Source organism: Acanthochromis polyacanthus, chromosome 20 (assembly GCF_021347895.1).
Source record: "Acanthochromis polyacanthus isolate Apoly-LR-REF ecotype Palm Island chromosome 20, KAUST_Apoly_ChrSc, whole genome shotgun sequence".
NCBI lineage: Eukaryota > Metazoa > Chordata > Actinopteri > Pomacentridae > Acanthochromis > Acanthochromis polyacanthus.
Window position 1 is genome coordinate 26060393 of NC_067132.1, and position 21021 is coordinate 26081413.

Here is a 21021-nt window from a genome sequence, read left to right on the forward strand (position 1 = left end):
CCCTGAAGCTAGCAGCATGGCTAAACGTTGAGTACATTCGAGGAAAATAAACACATAGGGCGATAATATTTATCTCTGTTCGACATCGGTTTCCTCCTTTTCTGTAGCAGTGCAGCTACCGATAAAAACGACTTCAGATTCTGTGGTTTTTACAACCATCCTGATTTATTGCAGAGTTTTTCTGATGATATCATTTTCTGGGAATCATAACAGTAAACAACAAACACATTGCCATCCCCCCAAAAATAAAAGCAGTACAATTGATCTCAAACCCCAGCAGTTATTATGAACAACATTCAGAAAGGAACCATTTATTAGAAAGCATCAGTATAAATCAGTGCTGAATGGCTGAAGTGTCTTTCGAGTTGGTCACCACAGAGTTAGACGAGGATTCTTTGAATTTACATTGATTGTCAGCGGTTGTCCTCCTAAAGCATTGACTTAAAAATCTAATAAAATTATGCTTTGACTGTAACACGTATCACTCAAGTAGAGCAGAAAAGAGTCAGAATATTCTCTCTGTACAAATTTAAGTTTGGATTTAGTGACAAAACAGCATCAGCTCGCATGGCAAGAAGAACCGATTTTATTGTTAGATTACTGATCGGAGGAGAGCTAACACGAGCTTAGCTTCAGAGGGCAGTTAGTGCTTCCAAACGTGTCAGTTGGGTCTTTTTTGCTCCAGTCTTCAGCAGCAGTGAGCAAGTCTGTGTCTATGAAGATTATCCGTCTTCCTCTCCGCCTGGCTAGAGCGTCCTGGATGGGGCGAAAAAAAAGAAGAAGAAGCCAGATAAAGACACTGTGAGGGATTTTCTCATAGCCCCTGACAGACAGCAGGACTGTGACGGTCTGAACGACACGGAGGAGGTTTATTCACACCGTACAGAAATATGAGATCTGTCTGTACTTATCTCTTGACTTCTTTCCCATTTCTGTTTCTCACTGAGGCTCGATCTCGCTCACCGTTTGCCACATTTTCTGTTTATTTCCACCTCAAAGGGTCGAGTTTGTGTCATGCAGACACTTCTTAAGCTTCAAGTTAAACATCAGTGATGCAGGAAAGAGGCTGATATTACAACGTGTGTTACTGGTAGCAGAAGAAACATAGGATTGTCCTAAATTTTGCACTATACTTCCTGTTTGAAATTGCTAGATTACCCTGCAACCGGCATGTCGACCTTATAAAAATCATTGTGCTCTTGAATTAATAAGGAAGGAATCCACGAAACATTCAGTTTAACTTCAGATTTTTGAGCTTATTTAGATTTAAAAAGCTGCTTTTTAGCTCAGATTCTAGCTTTGTTTTCCTGCACTAGTAAATAAAATACAGGGGGTCCTTGACTTGTGTCGGAGTTTCGTTTCAACGGCCAGACAAAAAAAAAGACAAAAAACAAGACAAAATATGACAAAAATGAGACGCAAAACGACAAAAAATGAGACAAACGGCACGAAAGAAAACAAAGAAAGAGACAAAAGTTAGACAAAAATGTTAGTGACAAAAACGACAAAAAAAGATGAAAGCGAGAAAATAAACACAAGCGAGACAAAAAACAGAACAACAAAAAACGATGCTCAAAACAACAAATAGAGCAAAACACAAAATAACAAAATAACACATAAAACACAAGCGAGACAACAAAGAAACACAAAATGACAAAAATGAGAAAAAAACGACATACGCATGAGACAAACAAAAGTGAGACCACACCCCTGGCTGTACTGGCTTTCACAGCATACTGTTGTCGTACTTTATACACCCATGTACTTTTTAAAATAATGGCCAAAACTATGTAGAAGGCCTTGCTCTTATACTTTTACAGTTTTGCTCCTTTGTTCCATTACAGTTAAACATTAAAGTTCACAACCCCATCCAGAACATTGAGAGATGAACAACAACAAACTGCAAGCCGGACTTTATCTTATCGGCCAACATCTGCGGCCAACCTCGCTATTCAGGAAGCAACAAGCTTCCAAAAATCTGGTGTAAAATTGTCTGTCAGAAACCCGAGGGTGTTATCACAGCAGATTAACACCTGCAGTTATAAAATAAGATGTCTGGCAATCACAGATGGGTGTCATTTCAGGTGAATGCCAGAAGAAAAACCGGTACACGTATTAAAGACGATTTATTTTTGCAAGTGCTGGATCAAGACAGACAAATGCTGGCAGGGTTTACACACTGTTGTGCAACGTTTTTAATCAATTATGTCTTCTTCAGGGAGTTTTTCAGCACAAACGGTATTTTTAAATGTCACATTATGCATTTATGAACTAAAACAACATCAGGTGGCCGAGTGAAAAAATAAGTGGTTGACGACTGAAACAGACAAATGTGTCTAAAAAGTAAAAGGAAAGAAAAACTAGGAAGTAAACAACTGGTAAATGACAAAAAGGAAGAAATAATTAGTTATAAAAGAAAATGATGAATAACACTTAAAAAGTTAGTCCAAAACAATGCAAAAATAAAATGACAAAAAAGCTAATGCTTTTTAAAAAGGAATGAAACAATAAATAAGAGTGTTAACAATTTAAGTTTGACAAAAAGGTACTCATTGGAGATGAGAGATGTGAGAACAATTGGAATGTCACAAAAAAAGAGGAAAAAGGAATAAAATAAAATAATAAATAACAATCCAAAAATAGCAACAAAAAATACAAAAATAAAATAAATAGCAAATAAACAATAAAATGAATTAAGCAATAAGTAACAGTCATTTAAAAAATAAAAGAATTCTCAGCTAAAACGATGAAAAGAATTTAATAAAATAAAAATAAAACAAAATTTTAAAAAATGATGGATATAGTGAATACATAAAAAGGAAAGTAAACAATAAATAAAAATGTTAACACTGTATTTTGAAAAAAATGTGTGAACAACTAGCAAGTGACAGAAAGAAAACAGTGAAATGAAATAAATATAATAAAATATGAAATAAAATGATAAATAAAATTTTTTAAAAATAGTTAAAAATACAAAAGATATCATGATAAAAATAAAATAAATATAAAATCTAAAAAGGGCAGCACAGTAGAGTAGTGGTTAGCACTTTCGCCTTGCAGCAAGAAGATCCCTGGTTCGTGTTCCGGCCTGAGCGCGGGATCTTTCTGCATGGAGTTTGCATGTTCTCCCTGTGCATGCGTGGGTTTTCTCCGGGTACTCCGGCTTCCTCCCACAGTCTAAAAACATGCTGAGGTTAACTGATTACTCTAAATTGCCCGTAGGTATGAGTGTGATTGTGTGTCTGTATATGTAGCCCTGTGACAGACTGGTGACCTGTCCAGGGTGTCCCCTGCCTTCACCAGAGTCAGCTGGGATAGACTCCAGCACCCCCCATGACCCTAGTGAGGATAAAGCGGTGTATAGAGGATGGATGGATGGATAAAATCTAAAAATATTTTATATTATATATAAATATAATATATTTTAATATATAAAATAAAATTAAAAAGTAATTATAAAAATGGAATTAAACAATAAAAACATGTTAAAAGTGTAAGTTCAAAAAATTTGATCCTCAGAGAGATGTGACAAATTTTTTAAATGATAAATAATAATTCAGAAATTATTCCAAAAAAAATTACAAGAATAAACTCATCAAAATAGATCAAAATAGCAGATACATTTTTAAAAAATGAATGAAATCATAAATGACAGTGTTTTGTTTTGTTGTTTTAAAAAAAAAAAAAAAAAAACAAGAATAAAAAACGTAATTTTCTGCCGTCCACATATTTTTGGCCACGTACTGCACAAAATGTAGCATCTGTCTGGGCTTAACTTTATAAAATCTCCATCCCAAAGTAAAACCAAAAGGTTGTTTTGTTTAAAAAAAAATGTACCCTTTGTTTGTTGTGCTTTCTGATCTATTTTTTGAGCTGCTTCTGTCTGTTTATCTTGCAGCTCTTCTTTCTTGGCTCGTGCTATGAGATAAAAACTGTCCATCCAGCTCACATGCACAAATCAGTTGGTGGTTGCTGCTTCTGCTGCTGCTGCTGTTTCAAGTAATTTTCCCAGTGCAAAGTGTTTATAGCTTAAAACGTGAGCCGGCTTTTATTTTTCCATCTCTTTTCTCTCCCTCATTTGTCTCCCACGCAGCTCGCCCACATGCTTTGGGCAGGGCCGAGCAGCCGCACTGTTTGGATGCTGTGGGGGTTTTTTTGGTGTCCTGCTGAGAAAGTCACAGAACAGACTGGCCCTCAGTGCTCGCACTCATTTTATAAAACATACACACACACTCCTGTAAAGTATAAATATAGCGCCTGACTCAGCCCGTGCAGCCCACACACACACACACACACACAGGCATCAACACACACGCTGCTGGACCAAAACAAAGGCTTGAACGGCCCACACTGACCCCCTGTGGCGATCCGCAGCCACTGCAAGTCATTACAGTGGAGACGAGCTGCACTGAAAGCATACGAGACCTGTTCTTCGGTGTTTATCACAGCGTCACGGACACATAATGACACCACTGTTCATGTTTTGTTTGGTTAAAGTGTGAAACATTAACTGCAAAAGTTTCAGTTTCGTGAATTTCATGAATAAGGATGCGCGCCAATGTTAGCATACAAATGTAATATCGGTCAATATTGAAAACCGATAAAATAATGATTGGATTTCGCTGGTATTTACCGAAATCATAGATGGAGGGAGAGAGAGAGAGTGTGAACTATTGTTTGAGGCAGCTGAAAAATAAAAGGCATTAACATGGCATTTTTTTCTTTAGCTTAAGTTGAAATGGTTTTCTTCTTTTGCACAGACAATAATGTTTACATTTAGAGAATGGACTGAACGGGGCATCACCATAAAATTATCCATGATGTGTTGATTCCACGACAGGAGATATGTGATGTTACCTAAAATAAGTTAAATAGCCCATATATATGAGTATCGGTTGATATCGGAGTATTCGCTGATGTCTAGGTGAAAACAGTGGGTGCCTGCTGAAGGACTTTAACCTCGTTATTCATCTCATTTATCAAAGTCAGTCAGCCGCTCTCTTTCTGTGTATCTGCAGAGTTAGAAAATTATTTGCTTTCTTCTTGCACTCTGATTGGATTTGCATCCTTCACACGGGACAGTTTGTAAATTCCTTTCTGTGTTTCGGTTCCGATTTGCATCCTTTTCTTTGGGATCTCTGAGCTCGACTTGTCTGGGAAACCATCAAAAGAAATGTCAAATATTTCCACGGAAAATTTGCTTCACCCAAATGAAGATCATGACAAGTTGCAGGTTCAGGTTTTGACGCTGTAGCACACTTTAAAATGATACCTTTTCCCCTAAATATATCCTATTTTAGGCCAAAACTCTTCATATTTCAGCTCATAAACACTTGATTGACTGTCCATGACTTCTCTCTTATGCTATAATTTAATGATAATTGATGGTAAATGTTATTTTAAACCAACCCCTGCAAAAACATTTGCAATCAGGATCTAGAACGCCATGCTTTCCTATTACCTCAAACAAGAGAAATATATCATGATTTATGAGGTGAATACATTATTAATCAGCGACTTATTGATGAGCAGAAAATATTTTCTATCAGATTTTGCTGCTTTCTGTTCATTTCTTAATCACATGCAATTTAAACACAAGAAAATGAATAATAATAATAATGTTCCCAGAAAGTCGAAATGGCACTTTGGGGATTATTTTGGACACCAGTAATCCATATATGATTTAAAAAACGAACTATTTTCTGACTTGAAGTAATAAAAATGCTTTATTGTGTCATTTGGGTAGCTGCTTAAATACTTTATATTGGGTTTTAGTTGTTGCCATTATTGTTACATTTAAACACAGATCAGCGGGGAGCCGTGGGGAAACCTACATGTTAATCCTTGGTGACCCATCGTAGTTCGCTCTTGACGTTCTGCAGCTCTGACAGGTTAACGGCAGGACCAGGTAGCTTCACTGCACCCGGCAACGCTTTCTTCTCCTCCGGCGTCTGGGCGGCAGCGCTGGGCTGCTCTGGTGAATGAGCCTGAGGAGAAAATAAAACCAACAGTAGCAGAAACTATGAGTGGGAATCACCATAATATTTATGTTTATGCTTGAGTCCAGATTAAAGTTCAGACAGTTGCTCTGGCCCTTACATTTCATATATTATGGATATTGTATTATATGTTGAATGTATGTGCACTGCTTCTGCTTTTAATGCAGGAAAAGTGTATTTTTTCAGCACTATAATTGTAATAATTAGCTTTAATGAGTTTTAAAAGGGTCAGTCTCACAGTTTATCTATTACATGGCCAAACGAATGGCTAAAGTAGTAGAAGTGAAAATAAACGTGATTAAAGTGTGTTTTGTGGTTCAGTACTTACTGAAAATATTACTCATTTTATTCTAACGTTACATTGCCTATAGTGTATCATGTATTTGTGATATGAATAGAACACAAAATATATAAAGTCATAGATCTGAACATTAATGTATAAATTAGTCTGGTAAATTTACATAATTATTAGAATTGTTGACTCACCTTAAAATTTAAATTAAGAAAATATACATAATTAATGCGTATGTTCTTAACTTCAGTATTTAAATTAGTTAGGTCAGTTTGTAATGTTCATCCTATTTGTCTCCAAGGCTGTTGTTTTAAATATGCTATAAAAATAATATTGACATGACTGTATTACTTTTATTATTTTGCTGGTAATTATTGTTGACATAATGCTTTTTGCAGCTGTCGCGTTGCTCTTTAATCTTTTATTTTAATTGTTTCTGTGGGGCCTCCTGGGTATCCTGTTCTTGCACTATCTGTCAAAGCGAGTCTTTATTAGAGTTTTGCTTTCACAGTGCAGTGTGTTTGTCCAGTGCACAGCATTTACATCTGGCTTAGCATGCAACATGTATTCAGATTAGACTCATTTGGATAAGGGAAACACGTCAGATCAGTCAGACCAGGTTTGGAAGTGGCCAGACTTACATAATAATCTGTGTAACCAGGCGAGGAAGAAAAAACAACAATCCAGTAAGTTTAGATGTTATAACTGAGATGTCTGTCTCAATCTGAGATCAAACTATGAGCAGAATCAGGATAAGATGGATGCATTTTAACACCAGCTGTGAAAGCAAGCGTCCCTGTGATCGGATATCTTCATCTCGAGTTAACAGCGGGTGTAAATGTCTCACCTCTTCTGTGTCTACTGTCTCCTCTCTCCTCTTCACAGGATGTCCCGCCCCTGGACGCAGAGCTCCCATCGGGATGTTCAAATTAGCCTGACGGACAGTAAGAACAGCCAATGAGAGCCTTTCATCCCTTAAACAAATAAAGTTACCTGTCTGGGCCTGTTTGTGTGTGAGTGTGTGTGTGTGATCGTCCTTGTTCCTCAAAACCCCCTGTTTTGGTTGTGACCACTATTTCCTGGTTCGTATCATGTCCCTAAAAGGGACTTATGTCTTTATGAAAATTGGGACACACACACACACACACACCGGCAGAGCTCAGCGATCTGCCTGCTAACTCGATGTTCTCCTGCTGCCTGCCCTGGCGTCCTGTCACTTGGATTTGATGTGTGTTGTTTTGTACTGTACTGTAATGTATATAAGCTCATATTGTACAGCTGTACAGAGTGGGAGTGTGCTGTGTGTCACCGATGTCAGTGGATGTTGTTCTGCAAAGAAAGAGTCACATATTTTATAGACATTAAGGTTTTAGGGTCGGAAAAGGGAAGTTTCTGGGAGGAAAAAATGGGCTCCTTCACAGCATGTTTGCTGAGGTTCGTATTGCTGTAACGCTGCTTTGGCTGGAATCGTTTGCTGTTTTTATGCTTAGCGTCAGCAATCATCTTCTGACATTCCCCGCCCGGCGCAACCAAAGATTACAGAAACAATTCAACCCAGATTGAAAATTCAGCCATTATGCTTCAAAATCCATTTAGAAGGAAACAAAAACCCACACGCTGTAATTCCACGTCAGCCTCCGCATTATGAAAGGAAAGCTGTGACAGTGAAGGGTTTTTGTTGCTACTTGTTAGCACAAACAGTCAGATGATGTTGAAATGGAAACTAAAACCAGCAACTGTCTGATTTATTTGGAAAAGAAGATGCCTCTGTTGACCCCCATTATGCAGGATGTTTTACCACCAATCACTGCTGTCGAAATGCCTTGTTTATTAATTAAGGAGTGTCCGCCAAAAATCACTGGTAGCAGCTAGTTATCCAGTTTTCTATCATAGTAAACTCATATTTTTGAAAAATATTGAAAAATATCAGAATAATAGCCATTTTCTGCCGGTTTATATCCTGAGCAGCGGATTTTTAAATGGAACTAACTGTCAGAATTATGGATAACCAAAGTAGTTAGCTGTAGCGTTGCAGCTAAAAGCTTTTAAAGCTACATTTTGACACAAGGTCCCTCTACAAAGCTAAGTTAGGGATTAATCAAATGATATCAACCCAAATAATATAGACTAAAAATGGCTTTTTCCAGCTTTGCCTAGCTGGTAATCCATTATTGGCAACAGTTTGGGCACACTCACTTTGGGACAATTTCACTTTCAAAGAGACAAAGAACAGGCAAATGCTCGTTGCGATAATGGTTTAAAGAATAATCCTTCATGCATGTAATACCTGAAAGACTGCTCCACAATTCTCATTCCAGAAAGACGAAGACATAGACATAAGCGGACTTATGTTAGCAGCTTTGTGGCTCATAAGCCCAATATCATACTAAGCGAGACTTCATGAACCAGACAGGGTAAATACATATAGAGTCCCATCCCAACCCAACTGGTTGAGGCAGATGGCTGCCCTCCTTGAATCTGGTTCTGCCGGAGGTTTCTTTCCTTTAAAATAGAATCTTTTCTTCCCACTGATACCAACTTATTGGATTTGTTGGGTTCCCCTACAATGTCAAGTGTCCTTAGATGACTTCTGTTGTGAGTTGACGCTGTATCAATTAACACCCTTACTTCTGAAGTGTAAGACCTTCAGCTACAAACCATTTTAGCTTTAAAACCCACTCTTGAATGCAGCAGTGTTTGTTTATACAGATACAGTTCAATAAATCGCCACTTTTAAGCCATAAAAACTGGACTTTTTAAAGTAGCTGGAGTTGATCGGTCCATCACACCATTGTTACGGTGACTTAAAAAGTCCCAACAATAATGAACATACTTCAGTGAAAATGTTTCAGACTTGATGCTTAATGAGAGAAATTTCTAGAACACAGCTGTTCTGTAAAATATCTCTAATTTATAGTCCCTTAAACCTTCATTACGCAGCATAAGCAGCACACTCCAGGTGTTTTATAACCAAACAAGTGCACTGAAGCTCTAAATATCTACTTATTCATCATCTCTAATCTTCTCACTAATAACACCCACAGCTGATTAGACTGCTTTGGGGTATTTGTGCAGCCAAGCGTTGGCAGTGAAGAATAGGTGCGACGGAAGTAAATATTGGACCCAAACTTCACCACATAAAGCATTAGGGGGGATTTAATGGCTCGGTTTTGGACTCATATAAAGGTAGTATCTGTGAGGAGGCTGATATTGAACTACAGAGTGTAACCTGCTGCATTTCGATCAATCCTTTGAACATTTTTTTTGAAGGTGAGCTAATCTTTTAAGCTCCCCTGCTGACTAAACTTGCTGAAGGTGTTTCGTGAACATGAAGGGAACGCTGTGATAAAAAGGGAGACCCCAGACTTTTAGGGGCAACAGGGTATATGTCAGATAAAGAAACACTCCCAGACTTTCTTTGAACAAGGCGTAATCCTTATATCTGTATAGCTGGGTGAGAAACATCAAACTGACTGGATTTTACTCTTGGGCGTGAATGTTAACACTGTTAAGTTTCTGGTGGTGGACATTTGCCAAAATATCCCTAATGTCTTAACAGTCAGGAGTAAGTTTGCTCATTAAAGGACCTCACTGTTTGTGCAAGTTTTAACCCTTAACTACAGGTTTAAAAATGGATTTTCTTGGTTCCAGACAGCCGCTGGTTTCCATTTATGTCAGTAGAGTAATGAAAATTGAGTTGTCGATGGACTGTTTTTGGTTTTGCTGCTTTCATGGTCACACTGTTGTTGAGATCATTGTAAAAACCTGCTTTTGTTTGGTGTAAAAGAGCGACTTATTTATTATTGTCAAACACACAGTGGACAGTTTTGATGCTGTAAAACCCAAGATATCGCCCTTCTCCTTCCTGTCTTGTTGCCTACTTTACCCACAATGCACCAGCTCTGTTTGGAGATTCTTTCTTTTCAACTATACTTGATGTGTATCTTTTTTCATCTACATCCTGCTGCTCTAAAAATGCAAATGTCCCCATGTGGGATTATTAAAGCTCATCTTATCCTCATTCGTTATACGAGTAGCAACCACAGACTGCACATAAAAAATGGACGTAGCCTCCAGGTCTGGAAAGCGAAACCAACATGGAAGTGCCTTAAACCTGCATTCTTTGTAACAGCCAGCAGGGGGCGACTCCACTGGTTGGGCAAGGAAATCTGATTGATTGAAATCTATGAGAAAATAGCCTTTATTTGTTACCTCAGCAAACATTTTCCTCATGAGTTTTTGGTTTCGGTTGCTTGTTTCAGGGCATCTTGAATACAAGATGTTTGGTTTGGTAAATTATGGTCCCATGCAGAGTAAAATGGATGACAAAGCTGAAAATGTTTTAGGGCTGGGCTACTTTCAGATTGACAGGTCGCTATTGTGTTGCGCCCCTGAGTAAGATCCACTCCTTGCTCACCATTTCAGGCTTCAACAGATCAATGTGGCGATGACAAAATGTCAAATTTAAGGGTTCAGAAGGGCAGTCAACAAACCACTGGGTGGCGTCATGGTGGCTACGTCCATCTTCACAGTCTATGGTAGCCTTGAGCTGCTAGCCACAGCAGAAATTATATTAGATTTTAAAGCAAAGCCAACTGAAGTGACCTTGTGCAACCCCAAGAGGCTTTATATGACTTTTATCCACACATGCGTTGGCATTCCCAACACTTTGATGAGAAATTAGTCGAGTTTCCTGCTTAAAAATTGTAAAAAGTTGTGATAATCTGTAAAAAACTGTAATGTGCTGTGTCATCAGAAAATAAAACCCCCAATACAGATAAGAAGAACACGCTGACATTGTAAGAGGCATCATGTGAATTTAGACTTTTCAGTCTGTTGAGTTATATTAAGCTGATAAAGACGGTGGTTTGTGGATTTTCAGACTGTGGTGGTTAAATGGAAAGCAATAGCTGTCTGAAATATATCTGTCACATGTACGATATGCTTTTGAAGATATTTAAAGCTGAAATAAGTAAAAGATTTGTTATTTATGACATGAAATGTGCAAAGCACTCTATATGTAAGAGAGTTTTTATGATTCAGATGTTTATAATGTGAAGCTGTTGTCGTTTGTGATCAACCAGCGATGGACTCTCTGCTGGAGACTGAACTACGAACCTCATGTTTGTACTGCACTGTCCTGATGCCTATCCCATGGTTAGACATGAAAACGAGCACAATGAGAAGAGGGATGACGGAGGAAGCCTTCTCTGACATGCACACACAAAGCCATCGCCACAAACAGACCGCTCTGCATATGTTCGCCTCGCTGAAACTCTGCACTAATAAAGCCTTGATACCGCATATGCACAGTCTGAACTCTGTACTCCTGAATAAATACTTTAATGTGGAAGCCAGCGTCATCTGCGTTCTTGTCGGAAGTTTTTCATGCGCACACAAAGTTGCAGATCGCGTCAGATGAAAAATGTTTTACCTGAAGGGCCTTAACGTTGGACGAAGGTTTGGACATAATCCCCCCGGTGAGTCCGCTGACCTGCAGGAAGCACAGATCACAGACATTCAGCGGTGTGTCTTTGTGTGTGTTTGTGTGTGTGTGTGCACGTTGGGGGCACTGGGACTCGGTTCCTGTGGTTTTCGAGGCCTGGGATACCATTTCAGTTGCTTAGCGACTCTTTACAGAGAGAAGCAGGTAGAGGAACTGTTCTCTGAATCATTCATGAGAGGGAGACAGAGAGACTGTCAAAATAAAACTGCCTCAATTTCACCTTTGGGGACACTTTTGTATTGCGGTACAGGTGTTCTGCAGAGTGGACATCCTCAATTATTGTACCTCAGAAACAGCAGGAACCAACTGTAGATTGTTGATCACGCTGGTCTCAGTTTAAATCAGTATAATCAATAACTATTATTATTACTGCAATGATGTTATGCTCATTTTTATACTGATGGTTATTTGTTATTTCATGGAGCCATGTACTCAAATCCTATACTGTAAAAACAAACATTTTTATAGCTTTTAACAATTATTATTAGAATTATTACAAAAACAGATCATTTTTTCTAATAATTGATCTATTTTTATCAAATTACATATTTTAACAATTAAAAGTACAGGAAAATAGATATTGATTTACATGCTACCTTAGACTGGAAATAACATCCACATCAAAAAGTTCCATTTTTACCAATAGTAATTCATTCTTTTGCAACATCTAAATGCAGAATTTCATTAATTTTTTTTTTTTACTTCATTGAAATTTTCAACAAATATCCTCATTTTGCAGATATTTTCTGTTTTGTTTTAAAAAATAATGTCTATATTAAGGATTGAAAAAAGGTAGATAAAAAAACGTTTTCCCTGTTGTGTCAAAATACAGATAAGTACTAAAATCATAGGAAAAAAGTATTGATATGACATGTTAGCCGTAACAAACAAATAAATAATTAAATACAGGCTGAAAATGTGACTGATGTCTATGTAAAAAAAAAAAAAACCTGCATTTTTGCAAATAGTAATTAATTCCTTTCAAAAAATAATTATCACAACATTATACCATTATTATTAATACATTTTTTACTGTATTTAAGTCATTTTGAAAGAAAATATATGTGAATAATTTTCTTTTTTCTGCTTTTTTCCCCGCTTTCTTGAATTAAAGATAACATCTAGTAAGATTACAGAGAGAAAAAAAAATAGCCAAACCTGAAATCAGTTCCCACATCGCCAATCTGTGTTTCTACACATAGTTAAGGTTGTAGTTTAAGTCCACTTTCCTCCATTTCATATCTTTATGAGTGACTTTGTGTTGGGTTCTGAGCACTTCCATAACGTGCACAATGTGTAAAACTGTAGAAATAAATTTAAAGTCGTAAAGATACCCCTCTCAGGAGCGCGGGATTGCTTCCATCTGACACGTCTGAGATGGAAAAAGCTAAAAGTTATATGACTTCCTGGGTAGACGTGTCTTCAGACCATGTATAGTTGTGAATGAACCAGAGTCTGATCCTGAACAAAGGGGAAGAACCGAGTTAAAAATCCAGCATGATGTTTAAGGATGTTTGAGCTTAAGTATGCAAAGTGTTCCAGGACTCGCTTTACATGGTGACAGCAATTAAACAAATAAAAGAAAAGACATATTTTGTCTGGAGCTCTCAGACCTGTAAAAAGTCCAATCATTGCATTGAGTCTGCATGAGACGACTGAATGGTTAGCTAAAGCTAGCATAGCACACAAAGAGCAGCCGTATGTTTTATTGCCACCTAAACCTGCAACATTGTGCACTGCTACACAAAGGTAGCGGTCGAAAGAGCTACCACAGAAACAAGTTCTGATAAAACAAAAAGGTCACACACCAGTCACTCCTCCACACTACGGGAGTAAGTGGATACAAAAAATAACGCTGTGGTTACGTTTTCTGTTTGTAATTATCTGTTCTGTTTTGTTTTGTGCGGTGAAGGTTATAGGTTACAGTGAATAGACGTGATGTCTGCTCCACTCCCTACCAGCGCTCCATCTCACGGATTAGCCCTCCCAGCTGCTCGCTCATGTGTTTCAGAGGAGTGGTTGTGAAGCATTTCTGCGGTTGCACGCCTTTAAAATCGAGTTTACTCTTCCTGTTTCTACATCCCACATACTTGAGTTTCAACAACTGGCTGAGTGACATTATTTAGCTACAGCAGCAATGGTTGTAGAAGCTGCACAACTAAAATAAATGACACAAAAATGAAATAAAATTCAACAGAAAGGGGATTTACAGTAGCTTGAGGGTTGTTTCCAAATTGTTCGTCAACTGGAACTCTTTGTAAATACTTTTTAGTTGCTATACAACCAGGAGTAACACAAGTTTCATGAACTCTCAGTGCCTCATTTTGCACATATTTGATTTCACGCTCGAGTTACGTAGCTGAGGGTGCAAACTTTGGGAATTTAAACATCTCACACATCTTCTATATATATCATTGTATAAGTTTAATATATTCAATGTTTTAAAGACTTCTAATGGTGCCAGATGACATATTATTTTATCACCAGTTACAGTTACAGGTAATCCTCTGGGGGTCATGAATCCGTGCCACGTTTAATGGTGTCAACTCGCAAACCAAACAAAAAGAACCCTCATCGTACTTACTCCACTGACTTAAATACCCAAACACACTCACATAAATAGATAGTTTATTATCGTAAAACCCATTACCGACTACAAATATCACTCAATAAGTATAACCAACCTAAACCTCATTTAATAAATACCCAACTTGAATATTTCAAATAATTATTTACACAACTGGAAACCCAAACTCCCCTCTGCCTACTTCCCACATGTGACACATTCCTCCCAGAACTAACAAAAAGCAGCCGAACCCCTGGGGAATGCTTTGCTGGGACACCTTAGGAGGAAGAGGACAGGCAGAGGTAGGTTTCTGCTACATTTACACTGTATGCTTGACTACTTCACCCTGCTTCTTTCCACTGCACCATCTACTGCCATGACTCTTGTTCACAGGTGAACTGCCCGACACCACAGCAGTAAACCATGCACTCCAGCAAACAAAGAAACAAACACACCACACCATGCACCCCAACAAATACTTCCAGAAACCAAAGGCTGTGTTGGTTTCATTTCAGTTTACTATTTAACTGAACTCTGGTAGTGGCAGTCTGTCGTTAAAATGGTAAACAATTCAACAGACTTGAAATATTTTACTCAAAATGCCATGTGAACTCAAAGGCACCAAAGGAATCAAGAGGGGATCTGTGAAGTCAGTGAAGGAGTCATCATCTGGGAGCCATGAATTTTGAAGAAACTGGCAGACGTATTTCATTGACTCGATAGATTTAATTTAAACGTTTGACTTTCTGGAGGCATTAGATAGAAAGTCTTGGGAGTCACCAGAGTAGGTAGAGTACATCCTCTGGACACCATCAATGTCCACAAAGACGTGAACTGACTACCAGTACCACACCAATCCCATTTTTCAATCATTACTTTGATCATAGGGAAAATATACTACAAAAGAAGAATCTCAGGTTGCTGATTGCAGTATCTGGTGGTAATTTGGAGGTTTATTTTGTAGCAATTTTCTTGTTGTCTTGGACACAAGAAGTGATGTAAAACTTGCAATACGTCATGTGAAACGTCACTCAGTCCAGGTAGTATATAAAAATTTACCCGTAGCACCCCTGACGAGCACTTATGCTCTTACTTATTTACATCTACTCCAGATGTTATAATATTAAAACAAAATCTCCAATATTTTTTTAGCATGCAAACAAATAAATGTGTAGCAATGAGCTGGTAGCAGTCCCACCAAAAACACATTTCCCTCCTTAACTTATCAGATAGTTTCATTTAAATTGCTGCTTAAATTATCCAACAGTTAAAGAAATGAAAGGAGCAATCATTTATGAATCCAATACAAAAGTCTCCCCAAATAACAGCTTTCAAGTTATCCCCCAAGTGACAACTATGAACAAAAGTCAGGAACTAAACTTGATTTTTGATATTTAATCTTCCCAACGTCATGTGTTGCACTTAATAATCATGTACTACAGTTCAAAAGTTTGGGGTCACCCAGACAATTTCATGTTTTCCATGAAAACTCACACTTTTATTCATGTGCTAACATAACTGCACAAGGGTTTTCTAATCATCAATGAGCCTTTCAACACCATTAGCTAACACAATGTAGCATTAGAACACAGGAGTGATGGTTGCTGGAAATGTTCCTCTGTACCCCTATGGAGATATTCCATTAAAAATCAGCCGTTTCCAGCTAGAATAGTCATTTACCACATTAATAATGTCTAGACTGGATTTCTGATCCATTTAATGTGATCTTCATTGAAAGAAAACTGCTTTTCTTTCAAATATAAGGACATTTCTAAGTGACCCCAAACGTTTGGAAGTGTATTCAAATTAAGAAAGTAAATTGTACAAGTACATGCATCAAAATCTTTGAAACTAATCTATTTTTGTTTCAACAGCATGGCCACACTGGAGCCATGCAGCTAACGATTTATTTAAAACTGCCAGGATGTATGCAGACATTTCCACCACGCTGCAGCAGACTGGCGTCTTACAGGAGCACACTGCATTTGTAGAAGCAAAATTTGGAGACCTCATCTCTTCCTCAATTTCTCTCGGGCCGTTTTCGGTTATTTTCTCCTTCCTCCCTCCCCTCAGCTATTTCACAGATCAACAGTGGCCCAAGTGGCTCCTAATCGTAGAAGTTTCCATGGCCTATTTATCTTATCTGCGAGCAGCTCAGAGGTGCAGAGGAGCAGATCCCCATCGGTTTCCAGGGTGCTGTTTGGGCAACAACACACAGTAAAAGCTCTGCTGTCCTTGATGTGAGTGCAAAAGCACCGACACCCCAGAATACACACACACACACACACACACACACACACACACACACACACACACACACACACACACACACACACACACACACACACACACACACACACACATGCTTACACAACGTGATGATATTTATGTTGGCTACGAGTAGCAGCTGCCCTGCTGACGCCACACTACAGACACTGATCAGCCCTTTCACTTTTACTGTACGTATTCACTAAAGTCTCACAGACAAGCAGGTGCAAATTGTGTAATTTAAATAAATAAATTGTAGTTTAAAGTGTATTAGTGTTTGTCGAGGAATGTTTTGCAGCCTAAAAAAATGAGAATTAAAGTAGCAAGTACATTTTTTGACCAGTATTGTAAATTGGAATGTCCTTCATTTCAGCATAATAAACAATTTAGTTTATAAAATGGCCAGAAATAAGAGGAAAATACATACATTTCTGATTGCTGACTATCTTGCATAATCACAATGTCTGCATGCATGTTATTACTGTACTTCCAGGAACAGTTCAAACAGCTGCAGCTCCATATACAAATGACTACAAAGAGGACTTTTGTCACTTTGTTAACCAAATACTATCAAACTTATGCGTTGGTTAAACCCCAAACCGGCAATTACCTCATTTACCAACAGAATTTTAAAACAAAAATCATGCACTTCTTGTTGGTTATCCTTCGCTAGCATTAATTCTAAGTTCAAAAACTATGCAAAATGCTATATTTATGGCCTGTTCTTGAGAGAAGTTTGATATTTTGTAACATAAACATCTTCACTTTATTGTTGAGAGTTAAACATAAAGATTGATACCAGACACATGCCTATATAACATTTAGCATAAGGCGACTAGCTTAGCTTGGCATAAAGAACAGAAGCACTTCTTGGCATTATGCTCAGTAAAGAATGTGTTATTTCCCCTTTGTTGTTTCTGTAGTTTAAAAACAAGTGTGACTTTATGGAGTTGATGTGCTAGCTAAACTGTTTCATAGCAGGAAGTATTGTTTGTGTTTGCTAAGCTAAGCTAATTTCCTCTTGGCTTTAGGTTCATATTCAGCATGCCACAAGTGGCATGAATATATTCTCATTCGGTGTTTGAAAATAAAGCAAACTAAAGCCATGTTTACATATATCTATCAAGCATATTGTAGCAAACTCTTGAAATGTTGAAAAAAACAAAGCTAATTCGGTTTGCTAACTGTTGGATTGAATAAACTATGCAACCAAGTTTGTGAGAAGGTGGCAGTGAAGCTACATCACACGTAACTGTATTAAAGTTTCCCAACTGAAAAAAGAAACACACAAAAGTTTGGCTATCTACAAGAGAAAAATGGAGGGAATTCTTTAGGAATAGTTTTCAGCCAGGAAAGCTGTAAGTATTCTTTCATATTTCATGCTGTCCAGAAGCAACGACAATAAAAGGAGCTGAGAAAGCTGATCAGTCAAGTGAGTTTCCATCTCCCACTATGCATGTTATCTCTCTTTTTTGGGGGGAGGAAAGACAAAACAACAACAAACTTTTTGGGGGAGTGTAAAAACCTAAAAAGAAAAAGTTTCCATTAAGTTTTTCTATACTTTAATATTAATGATAAAATATGACAGAATATACTAAAATGCACATAAAAGTATGTTATAGAAAAACAACTTATGTTAAACCTTTAGAGCACCAAAGACACAGATATATATTTGCATAATGGAACAAAACAGTTTACTTTTTGTTTGTTTTGGTGTAACGCAACCAAATAATGACTCCTGCTTAATTTCTGGAAAGCTGACTTCTGATTGGTCTAATAAAACTTCCACAATATTCCTTTAAAAGCTCCAAAACACTGAATGAATATGACAAGTAATAGTCGGCTATTAAAAGCACAGCACATGATCCAAACATAACACAAAGATGATGTAACTTACCAGCTGATTACACAGAACTGTATCGTCGAACAGTGGATTTCTACACCAACTTCTCTCACTTGTTTCTATCCCTCACACTCTTTTCGCCTCTCTCCTCTCCATCTCTTTCTTTCCCTTTCTCTTTTCGTCTTCTCTCCGCCCTCTCTCTTTCTCTCTCTGCCGCCTCATAAGTGGCAGAAGGATTCCTCTCATATCTGGGATTTGTTCTCACTATAAATAGACGAGTGATACACCGAAGGGACCTGCTTTCTATCCACATGCACGCACATACATGGACACACAAAACATCGTCAAACAGCAGCAGCGAGCTCTAGAAACGCTGTAATTAAGGGAATTCATGAAGCTCTAAGACCAAACGTCACTTCAAAAATGTAATATTTAAGCATAAAATACTCAAACAGAAAACAAATGTCTGCTTGTATAGTATTAAAAAGTGTTTATAATGACAAATATCACTTTTTCTAACGGTTTTCAAGCTAATTAGTGAAATAATTTCACTAAAGTTTATTCAAAAAATGCAGCATTTAAGCAAAGAATGTTCAAATGATGTTCTCAAATGTTTAAAATTACACATTTCAGCCTGGATTTAAGCATCTTTCTAAGATTTTCTAGCTATAATTGCAACACAATGTTTAGTGACTTTTAAAAAAAAATGGGCATGCAAGAACCAAGTGCACACAAAAATGAAACTTTTAGGCATGAAAAATCCAATTATGTGCATGTATGATGTTTACAGAGACGAGTCTTTGATTTGAACATCGTTTTAAGAATTTTAAGCTGCATTTACAGAGTGAAGACATTTCTCTGCAGTGGATATTAAAAATGCAGGACTTCAGTACAGACCGCTCAAACACAGCACAGTTTGCTTATATGAAGTTCACAAATGTTTGGGCCTTGTGAACTTCTGAAAGCAATAAAATGTTCCAGTGAAGTAAAAGATGGTCCTAAAAAGAGCAAACTTTATAAACCTGACCGTTTAAGCACGAAATAGTCAAACATAGAAATGTCTGCTTAAATTATATTCCTAAACATTTATAAGGGCAAGTAAGATCCCTGATTCCACCACCTTTATTTTAAATATTAAGCTATAATCACGGCACATGTTGTCCCTGCAGAACCAGCGTTCATTTAAAAACTGAGCATTTAAGCATTAGCTACTCTAATACAGAAGTTTCTCCTTATAATACGATCAAGAAAGTTCAAAAATACAAGTAATATCACAGATTTCAACGTGTTTTTAAAGTTTTTAGGCTATTATGTTGAGCTATGCAGGCAAGTATTCATTCAAAAAAATAAAAGATTTCAGAATAAAACACATAAATGTCCACTTTTGTAATAATAACAGATGTCTGGTCATTTTAAACCTCAGTGTTGTCCCTGCAAAACCAAAGTTTATTTTAAAAAAAAGCATTTAAATATTAGCTGCTCGAACACAGTGGTGCTCCTTACCATAAACTCAAAAATGTTTATAAAGACAAATAGTATCCCTGATTTCAAGGAAGGCAGAAGTAATTACCTTGAAAGACCAAACTTCATTCAGAAAATGCAACATTTTAGCGTGTACCATTAAAACACATGACTGTCTGCTATGATATTCATAATATTCATCATGATTTCTACTTGTTTTTAAAGTTTTTCCACCTATAATCGCTGTAAAATGTTCAAGTAAAGGTGCTGCAAGACCAAACTTGACTCAAAAAAATCAAAAATGTAAGCGTGAAACACTAAACTGTCCGCTTACATGACAATAACAGATGTCTCCACTGACATGTACGGTCATTTTTAGCCTCATCTTCATCAAACACTCTTCCTAATCTCGGTGACTAAAATGGCACTGGCCTATTTCTGCTCTGACACACACACACACACACACACACACACACACACAAACGTACACAGAGAAGCAGTCATGCTGGTATATCTACATTTACACGCTGATGCATAACCACAAGGTGTGATCTCCCCGGGTTAAAGGTATGTGTGTGTGTGTGTGTGCTCTCTTACCTGCTGGCTTGCGTGGCTGCTCTTCCCTGCCTGCTCCCTCTGAGGTCCTCTTCGGCTACCTGACCTGTTTCCGCTCGTCCTGATTGGCTCGTAGAGACGCGACGCTCCTCCCTGAGTGGAACCCGACCCAGCATCAGAGAAGTGAGTTTTCAGCCTCCTTGTGTGCATGTGTGTGTGTGTTATAAGAATTCTACCTGCTGTATCCTCTCAGGGGTTTAAATGAAGCTGTCCCCGACCACAGCGATCCTCGTCCCTCTCACCTGTTACACTGAGCTGCTTTGTGACCAGGTAGTAAAATGAAGAGCCTCAAGCTGCAGGTTGTTATGTGTTTCACATGCAAATTCAGCCCACACACAGGCCTCTCCTGTTGACCGAGAGATTCCTGACATTACAGATAAACAGTGAATGTGTTTATTGTATCACCCCAGGGACACCAAAAGCCTCAGAGCCATGTCATATCACTTTTAATTTGATTCATCGTAAATTAGC

The 21021-nt window shown here is 37.8% G+C and overlaps 2 protein-coding genes across 2 annotated transcripts in view; one reads left to right on the forward strand and one right to left on the reverse strand.

Moving 5' to 3' along the window:
- Window positions 1-11644, forward strand: part of cnksr2a (connector enhancer of kinase suppressor of Ras 2a) — a 97072-nt gene extending 85428 nt beyond the window's left edge. The window contains exon 24 of the mRNA XM_051940051.1: window positions 7177-11644. Within this exon, the coding sequence (XP_051796011.1) occupies window positions 7177-7224 (48 nt within the window). The 3' untranslated portion in view covers window positions 7225-11644. The remainder of the gene's footprint in view (window positions 1-7176) is intronic.
- Window positions 139-20715, reverse strand: smpx (small muscle protein X-linked). The gene is made up of 5 exons (XM_051940052.1): window positions 20533-20715; window positions 11726-11785; window positions 7139-7225; window positions 5835-5987; window positions 139-756 (listed from the first exon to the last, which is right to left on the reverse strand). Exons 1-4 carry the CDS (start codon window positions 20698-20700, stop codon window positions 5838-5840), a joined length of 465 nt encoding a protein of 154 aa, XP_051796012.1. The 5' UTR covers window positions 20701-20715; the 3' UTR covers window positions 139-756; window positions 5835-5837.
- Window positions 20716-21021: the final 306 nt, after the last annotated feature.

Excerpts from the sequence above, each read along its gene's own strand:
- smpx (XM_051940052.1), bottom strand. The coding sequence starts at position 20,700 with ATGCACACAAGGAGGCTGAAAACTCACTTCTCTGATGCTGGGTCGGGT. Across the intron at positions 11,786-20,532 it reads GCAGCCACGCAAGCCAGCAG|GTCAGCGGACTCACCGGGGG; the intron begins GTAAGAGAGCAC and ends TGCTTCCTGCAG. Across the intron at positions 5,988-7,138 it reads AGACAGTAGACACAGAAGAG|GCTCATTCACCAGAGCAGCC; the intron begins GTGAGACATTTA and ends TTTTCTCCTCAG.